The sequence below is a fragment of the Nanorana parkeri genome, unplaced genomic scaffold (genome assembly GCF_000935625.1).
Source record: "Nanorana parkeri isolate BGI_ZX_2015 unplaced genomic scaffold, ASM93562v1 scaffold207, whole genome shotgun sequence".
In the NCBI taxonomy this organism is placed as follows: Eukaryota; Metazoa; Chordata; class Amphibia; order Anura; family Dicroglossidae; genus Nanorana; species Nanorana parkeri.
The window spans coordinates 1688212-1697587 of NW_017306475.1; the positions used below are offsets into that span (position 1 = coordinate 1688212).

Below are 9376 nucleotides of genomic sequence, written 5' to 3' on the forward strand. Positions count from 1 at the left end.
GGAGTATAACTGGCCGGTCAGTCAAAAAAAAATTTTCGCCACTCTTCAGACTGTTGATGTGCCGTGAATACGGGCCTGTATTCACGGCACATCAACAGTCTGAAGAGTGCTCAAAAAAACCTTTTGACTGGCCAGTTATACTCCTTTTTATTTTTTTTATTGGTAACGCTATGCTGAGCGTTTTTTATGGTGCTAAATAAACTTCTATTTTGATACACTATGAGCACTTTGCTCTGCCCCCTTTTTTTCTGGATCTGGCCATAAATCCTGGGATTTGGATCCTGACGGCTTCTGGAAACTCCATATGAAGTTTCTCACGGCGAAGTAACGGCTTCCTTCCTGATACATTGAGGCGATGACGGAACGTAGCATGTAACAGAGCGCTGTGGCCCCTATCCCGGAAAACTATATGGTTTACAAACACCCTTTATCTGGTGAGTGCATACCCTACGGGGGTTTTTTCTTCTGACGAGCAGCTTTCGGTTCTTTGAGTTGTGGGACACATTTGCTTCACATCATTTCAAAAAAACTTTTTTCCCCGAGGATGAAATAAACAGAATTGGACACTTCCATTGTTTACTACACACAATTATTTTATTTATTCATTTATATTTGTTTTAACCATTTAATGTTAGCATCTCCACTCACAGCATTTCGGTTAGGATTGTGTGTGTTTTTTTGCATGTGTTTTTTTTCTACATGCACACTCACAATCATGTATCAATTTTAGCAACACAATTTAATATTGCATGCTACTCTCTTTTGAGAGAGATTCACATTGTTAAACATCTTTATTCGTTTGTCAGTGTCCATGCAGACACATATAACACATTGATACTCTCCTTGGAGAGAGGACCAATACATCAAGGGATTTTGTATTTTTTACAAACCCTTCTCATAACACTGTTTCTAGTTTATTATACCGTGAGGCTTATAGCGCTGCACCATCGACTAATTAAAGGAGAACTATGAGGAGTGCTTTTCACTCACCTCATAGTTCTAGCTGACCTGTGACAATGAGACTGTCACAGGTCGGCTCAGTAGATCGGGAGGTGAGCGAACACATACCGGCGTTCGCTCACCTCTCGATCCTGTCACGGCTCTCTGCCGTGACGGGAGGGGCTGGATTCCCTGCTCCGATCCACCAGCGCTGACTGGCGAACGGACGGGGGAGGGGGCGGGTACAGCTGGCTCTCTCTCTAGATAGGCAGGGCCAGCTTTCAGTCACGCAGCTGGGCGGATCCAAACATAATTGTCGGGATCCGCTTCAGCTGCGGCGTCTTAGTATACCGCGAGCAGCAGCTTGTGGTATACTGCGGCGTCTCAGTATACCGCAAGCGTCAGCTCGCGGTATACTGCGGCGTCTCGGTATACCGCAAGCTACAGCTCGCGGTATACTGAGCCTTGGGTGACGGGAGGATGCTAGTTTGTGTCCTCCCGTTACCCTAAGGAGAACTATGGGGAAAAATCTTAAACCCATAGTTCTCTTAACCTTTTGAGGCTTAGGACCTGAGCTTAGTGGCTTCTAGCTAGTCCGGTTTATCTTCCTGTTGTTTTTTCGGTAGCGCAGATCATCCGTTTTCAATCTAGAAGATTAGTCATGGCACAATATCTGTGCAGCAGTAATACTGGCACAGATGGCTGCCTCAGTGTGTCTCTGTCTATCTCTTATGCCCAGTTAGGTTGTGAAATCTGCTTTACCTGTGAGCCCCAAGGTATTGTATTTGAAATAACTTGCAGTTTTTGCCTATTGACAGCCCATGGGGGCAGCAGGGTAATCTCTGCTTTTGTGCAAAAGCTCCTCTGAACTAGAAGATGTATCCAACCGCCATATCAGATAGCATTAAACGACCATGTAGTAAGTGTTGCTTGGTGAGCAGGCCATATTTGCCTGAATCTCTTGCCAAGACCAGTATTTGTATTGCCACTCTGCAACCAGACAGTTTGGCAGGAGCTAAACTTTGATAAGTTGAATTCAATGAAAGGCAAGTTAAGATGGCAATTAAAAATATATTCCAGCTGCATTACATGGCATTTTTAGATCCAAGACTACTAGAGATACTTGCTTTTGTATGTCATCAAAGAAGAACCCTGCCCTTTTTAGTCATTAACTTCTTCAGTATCTGGGAAGCCATTTACAGTTATTTGATATGTCCTTGTCTAGCTTTGTATAGTTTTGCATGATTATGTCTTGGCTAACTTTTTCCCTTCCTTTCAGCCACATTGTGAACCATCTGGTCAGAGCAAAGTGTAAAGAAGTTACTTTGCACAAGGATGGACCTCTGGGTGAAACGGTGTTGGAATGCTACAATTGTGGTTGCAGAAATGTGTTTCTGCTTGGATTTATCCCTGCAAAAGCTGATTCAGTAGTTGTGTTGCTGTGCAGGTAGGTGAGGATGGAAAATAGCAATTTGTCTTTTGCAGTTGTTAATTTTATACTTTATCCTATTCAAAAATGATACTATACTTGGTTAAATCTTAAAAATGCATTTAATACCGTAACTATTAACAAAAATGTACCTTATTTGTCTATCACTCAGCTGTAGATCCTCAAATCATCTCTGAATTGGTGCTGACACTGTCCTTCCTTCTGGAGGGTGGCTATTTTTGTTCCCCATGGTCCCTGTGTGTTGTAAAGTAGCCACCACTCCAAGTCCCCTCACGTGGTAGACTACAATCTCAATACAAATTGGCGAACTAAACGTGAGACTGTAGTTTTTAGTGATCTTTAGCTGAGTGCTACACATATAAGATACATTTATGCTAAGCGTTAAGGTACGTGAATGCATAAGATTTCACTCCTCAGTTTAGTGTTTTTGTTCCTTTCATTAGCAAAAAAAAAACAAAAACATAAAATGGTGAATGAGGTTTTTCTTTTCTCTTGAACCTAATAAGATGCAGTTATCTAACATGCCCAGCTTTTTTGTACCGTCATTTCATGACAATGGGGATACATCAACTCTTTAACAAACAGATTTATTGTATAGTTCTTGTGTAGTTTGTTTACGGTGACAACAAATCTGAGGAACAGGCTAGCAGATATCTAATGAGGGTCAGCTTGCATAATAGGCTAAGCTATTTTGGCTGCTAGGGAGGAAGAGCCTTATGCCTTTTACCAGCCATCACCTACTTTGTGTGGAAGTTTTTTTTCTTCAAAGCCAATGAAATATGCATTGACTATTCAGTATTTTTACTAGTCTGGAGGCCTGTTGGATGATTATCAGAGCCCTAATTATTGCCCACATTACCGATCAGTGGAATTTGTATTTGGGGATGTGATTTGAGTACATTTTTCTTGCTCTACAGAACACCCTGAGCTATAGTTTTCATGGCCACCCGTGGATAAAAGATACATGTCACAGGCTTTTTAAATAGAACTTTGTCATTTGATGCATTGGGTTTAGACACCTTCCACTGAAGAATGACATCAGGCTTCTTGTATAATATTTTGCTTTATGTTGTCAAGTACAAGGCTGTGTTTTTAAGTGTCTTATCTTATTTTTAAGACTTAGGGCTAGTTTGTCCTCTCTGTTCCTCCTATCTGCTCTAGAATGTTGATGATAAAAAAATTTGCCTCTCCCTTTTTTTTCTGACTGCTAATCCTGCCACAGTGGCTTCCTCGGTGGGTGGTTAGTAGTTACTGCTGCAAGTCTTCATCTCAGTTCCGGCTTGCTCTCAAGCTGTAGTTGCCATCACCCCTTTAGACTGTTCTTTGTACAGGAGACACAGTACTGAAAGCCAGTGACTCTGCTTGTGCCGCATCCTGCTGTCATTTTATGGAGGAAAGGGGTGGGACTGGACATTTCTTTTATGGCGGCAATGTAGACACTTCTCAATGGTGCTTCGATTTTTATGTATCGCTGTAATGCCTTGTAGATTCTGTAGATGGCTAATTATCTGTGTTGCAGTAAAAACCATGTGAATGTTTTGTGTTTGTTTTTTTTCCCCCTGTAGGCAACCCTGTGCTAGTCAAAGCAGCTTAAAGGATATTAACTGGGACAGCTCTCAGTGGCAGCCCCTTATACAAGATCGTTGCTTCCTCTCCTGGCTGGTGAAGATCCCATCTGAACAAGAGCAGCTGAGAGCTCGCCAGATCACAGCTCAGCAAATAAACAAGCTAGAAGAGCTCTGGAAGGTATTTCTTTTTTAACACTTATAGCGGACCTTTTATGAAAAAGAAAGCTCTGCTTAACTGTTAGTCCCAAACTACCCAAAAAAATTGGCTTTAAAGAATATATCCTCATAGGCTTTTCAATGCCCAGCTTTCCCATGAGGCAGATTGATGTCACATGCACCTCCCCATAAGCCTGGGTTCCTGGTTTTTATTTAAAAGGTTTTTTTGAAAATATATTTTTAAAAAACATAAACGTTTTTAATTCTGTTTGAGTTGTTGGGGGCTTGCAGTAAAGCAAGCCTTACATATTTATGGAGGGTCTACTTTAAATATTGAAAGTGTTGTATCATATCTTATCCCACAGAGCTAGCAATCTTTGTAAGTGATTTTTTTTTTCCCCCCTACTGTGACTTACTACTGTTTTTATTCAGAAACTTGTGGCATTTCTGTTTTACAATGGTTTCACTGATGTTTCTGGTTATTCCAGTCACAAGTGGCCTGTGCATTACAAGGCCTTTGAGGTGTTGCTATGGTGACCTGTGGTTAAACTATATGTACTTCACAAATTGGCCACATGGAGAAGCTCTCCTCTTTATTTCTGCTCAGGCTTACTGGGAAAAATTAACCGTTTTCCTCCTCCTTCATATCCTTGGATAACTGTTGACATAGTTTTTACTTGGTAAGGAGCCGCAGCCTTCATGACGGCTATACAGCGGCCAGAATTTAGTAATGCCTATCTAGGTGCTTGGGAGTGCACTTTTTCCTTCATTAATTGATAAACATGTTACAGAGATTCAGCTCATGAATACAATACACCTAATGAATGCTTGTCATAAACACTATGCCATATCATTGATGCAGTAGCTGGGATGTGACAGATTCACTCAGCATTAGTAAGTAATGGTTGCTTTCGTAGTTGAGGCTCTGCATTCCTCTTTAAAATTAAAGGAATCTGCTGTTTTATTTCTACTTCTGCCATTTCTGGTCTAGGTCCACATAAACCTGAGTTGAGCGTGCCTGCAAGTTTATTTCCTCTCACCCGATTTTTGTTTTTTATATTGGGAAGTTCCAGATAAGTAATTCCTGGTTCCTAGATGCTTTAAGTACCTGTTTCCTTTTCCAGAGGATTTTGTAAAAAAAAACAACAACTTCAGCACCGCTTTAACCATTGGCTACTTTGGACAAAATCTAGTAGAGAACAGGTGACTGCTGGAGTTGATCCACATTTTATTGAATGTGTGGATCAGATGACTGTTGCTTCTCATTTCATATATGATGCCTTTCTTGATTCTTTTTTCACGTGTGTCTGTCTTTTCCATTTAGATACGCAAAGTTATCTGGTTTAAATGCTAGTCAGCAGAACCCCAATGCAAATGGAAATTTTATGAAATGTTATGTTTGCCCTACATCAGTGGTAGTCTTTTTGAAGTTTCCTTGGATTAGATTAAAAAAAAAAGCTATGGGAGGTAAACGTGAATTCTTCCCTCATATATGGAATATTCCTTCCAAGCCCCCTCACCTGCTTTCATCCGTGCAGGGAGGAGGCACATCGTTGTTCCCTTGTGATCTAGTGGTGATCATTAGTAAGGTATGCACTAGACCTTACTAATGATCCATCATTCGGCCGGAGCTCAGAACTGACAGAGCTCCGGCCGGAGCTGACAGGAGCAGCTCTGCGGTCTGCATACGTCAGAGATGCAGATCGTGTAGCTTCTCCCGCAAGTCGGGCGCGCGGTCTGTGACCGTGTGCCCCACATGTCAGCTGGCTGACTTAGTACCGGCTCGCGGGCCAGAGTTGGCCCGTGGGCCAGTACTTTGAGACCGCTGCTTTAGAGTCTATTTTCAGCTTCTTCCTCAGTTCTTTGCGTTCCAGCTTCCCATGTTTTTGCAGTGTTAGACAAACCTGTTTTGGGCAGTTCAAAGGTCTGTTAATAATTCCTGTTCCTTTGGCAGAGCCTTATTATTCCCATTTCTGTGCCAGAACGTTTTCAAGGTTTTTACTAGAGTCTTGTTTGATTCCCAAACCCAACAGAAGACTTGATCCAATTCTGGATTGAAAGAACTCAATACGTTTGTACATATTTACAAATTCTGGGTGGAATCCATTTGATCAGATGTTGCCTCTTGCAGACGAGGAGATTTTTTGGTTTCCATAGACATAAAGTATGTGTATTTATTTACACATTCTGGGATTTCCAGCTCTCAACATTTCCTTCGTTTTGCGATATGCTTCTTATCAGTCTGTGGCTCTTCCCTTCAGGTTGTCTTCGGCTCCAGAGTTTTTACAAAAGTTCTTGCTCTGGTTCTGGGATTTTTTTTCGTTGCGATGGCATTCCAGTTATCAGATACTTGGATGACTTTTTGCTTTGCAAACAGTCTCGTCCTACTTTGGAACTCAAATGTCTAGACGGTGCTGTGTACATTAGATGACTTTAGGTGGATTCTTAACATTGTGAAGTCGTCCCTACTTCAGTCACATCGCTTGGAGTATCTGCGTCTTTTGTTGTATACCCTTCAAGCAAAAGGGTTCCTTCCTTGGAACAAAATATTGATGATGCTGGATCTACTTTGTCCGCTTTGATCTTGTCGCTGTGTCTCTCTGAGAACCTGCATGAGAATACTGGGATTGATGTCAACCGTCAAAGCAGTACCGTTTGCTTCGTTTCAATCCAGGACTTTACGGAGGAACATTGTTACAGTGTGGGACAAGTCTCCACTATCGCTGGACACACATGATCAGATTGAGTATTAATATATCTGTTGTGGTGGTTGACATCTCCTGCATTGTCATTGGGAAAGTAATTTTTATTTTCCTATAATTGGGAAGATTGTTACAACGGACGCCAGTCTTGTGGGATGGGGCTGTCTCTTGGATCATCTGTCTGTGTGGAGTTGTCTGAAATCTGGAGAAATCTGAAACCAAGCTTCAGATTTATGTACTGGACTTGAGGGCAATTCGTCTGACCCATCTTGCGTTTGAATAAAAAAGTGACTAGGGAGGTACCAGTAGTGTCAACGGTGACGGAAGTACATTCGGTGTAGGATTGGGTAGAACTTCAGGTTCCAGCGATTTCAGTGGTGCACGTTCTGAGAGTAGAAAACTGGCAGGCGGTCTTTCTCAACTGACGCCATCTGGATCCGGGTGAATGGTCTCTCCATCCAGAGGTGTTTCAACAACTTTGTCACCTGGAACAGTGGTAAAATTTCCACTCGCCCCTCGCAATTGGCGAGTGAACATTGCGTTGGGCCCGTGGAATATGACATTCACGCGGCCGTCACGCGGGGGTGCACCGCTGGCAGGACCAGGGATGGGACACTACCGCCGCGGCGATTGCTCGCTTTTGTTTTCCTCTATAGCTACAGAGCGGCCGAGGAGGAGAAAAGAGAACAGAAGCGAGCAATTGCCACGGCGGTAGTATCCCATCCCTGGTCCTGCCGGCGGTGCACACCCTCGATGACGTTCAGTTCGGCTGTCTTCCCTTCCGCTGTCTTCAGTTCGGCTGCGAGGCTGGGAGGAAGACTGCAGAGAAACTGTTGGCCCGGCCAGAAAGTTATGCAGCGGGAAAAGAAAATATTTTCTCTGTACTGTGACTGTGCGTTACGCTGCTGACTTCTGCATTCGGCATTGCACCACTGACCTGGCGGAGTTAAGGCCGGGGCAGGGTAGGGGTTAGGTGGGGCAACTGGTGGCGAGTAACTTTTAAGGCCTGGCTAGTAGCTCAGGACTTGAAATTTTGAGCCCTGGTAACAGTACACTCTAATGTATGTTTGTTTTTTCCTCCACTAACACTGTTACCTCGACTGCTTTGCAGGTTGGTACACGGAGGAATTTTAGTCCTTCTCGTCGCTCCAGATTGGCCTCGCAGGGTGTGGTATTCCGATTTTGGTCACCTGTTGGCAGACAATCCCTGGCTTCTTCCAGATCGTTTATCTCGGAGCCCAATATTCTACCCTGATTCTCGGTTGCTGGCTTTAATGGCCTGTCTGTTGAAACCCAAGTGTTTTAAAGACTTAATGCTGGTAGATCTACTTGTTGTTTTTTTTTTTGCATACATGCAAGGTTTATTTTCGTTGATGTAAGTCCTTGAGGTTTTCCACATGTGCTCTTCTTCTATATTGCGACTTTTTTGTCTTGCCTTCAACTTGAGGTAGATCAGCGTTTAGCTCGAATTACCATAAAGGGTTTAGACATCTGCCTTGTCTGTCCTTTCAACGCCTTCTTGCCTTAATTCCTTAATTACTTTTGTTCAGAGTTACTCAAGTAGCTCCTTCTGTTGGGTCTCCTTTTCCTCCGTGGGCCTTGAACTTGATTTTCATCTTTGCATAAAACCTTTTGAACCAAGTTGTTACTCAAAATTACAAAGCCGCAACTTGGTCTTCTGTTCACACTTGTGCAATTTTTATAATTCAATGTATAATTTTGATGTTTCTGACTCTTCTGATGCTACTTTTGGCATAAAGGTTTTTCGGGCAGCTGTTTAAAGGAGAACTATGAGGTGAGTGCTTTTCACTCACCTCATAGTTCTAGCCGACCTGTGACAATGAGACTGTCACAGGGAGGTGAGCGAACACATAGCGGCGTTCGCTCACCTCTCGATCCTGTCACGACTCTCTGCTCTCGGCTGGATTCCCTGCTCCGATCCTCCAGCGCTGACTGGCGGAACGGACGGGGGAGGCAGAGATAGGCAGAGCCAGCTGTCAGTCACGCAGCTGGGCGGATCCAGACATAATTGTCGGGATCCGCTTCAGCTGCAGCGTCTCAGTATACTGAGCCTAGGATGACGGGAGGACGCTAGTTTGTGTCCTCCCGTTACCCTAAGGAGAACTATGGTGGAAAGCCTTAACACCATAGTTCTCCTTAAGTGTACTTTTGACAGTTCATTTTTTTTTTTTAATTTGTGATTAGTTGTTGTGGTGCCTGCCCCTCTATTTGGACTGCTTTTGAACATCCCTACATCTCAGATTTCTTAAGAGCTGTGTCCCCCAATGGACAATAGGGCAGATAGGATTTTGTACCCTAAAATCCTTTTCTCTGAGTCCATTGAAGGAGAAAAGTTTTTTTGTACTGCTTGCTACCACTGGCAGGTGAGGTGGGAGGAGTTATGTCCTTAAAGTGACAGGCTTTTAATGTGTTCATTTTCACCTAAAGGCAAATCTCAAAACTCTTCAGAGCTGTGTCTCAATGGAATCTAAAAAGGATTTTAAAGATGAACAAAATCTTTTTTTGTTTGTTTTTGTTTACTGAAGTGTAAACAGATAACA

The 9376-nt window shown here is 43.0% G+C and overlaps 1 protein-coding gene across 1 annotated transcript in view; it reads left to right on the forward strand.

The window, feature by feature from the left end:
• The window catches only part of UPF1 (UPF1, RNA helicase and ATPase), an 87047-nt gene that overhangs the window by 27962 nt on the left and 49709 nt on the right, over window positions 1-9376 (forward strand). Inside the window, exons 4-5 of the mRNA XM_018555667.1 lie at window positions 2219-2386; window positions 3955-4135. Of these exons, the coding sequence (XP_018411169.1) occupies window positions 2219-2386; window positions 3955-4135 (349 nt within the window). The remainder of the gene's footprint in view (window positions 1-2218; window positions 2387-3954; window positions 4136-9376) is intronic.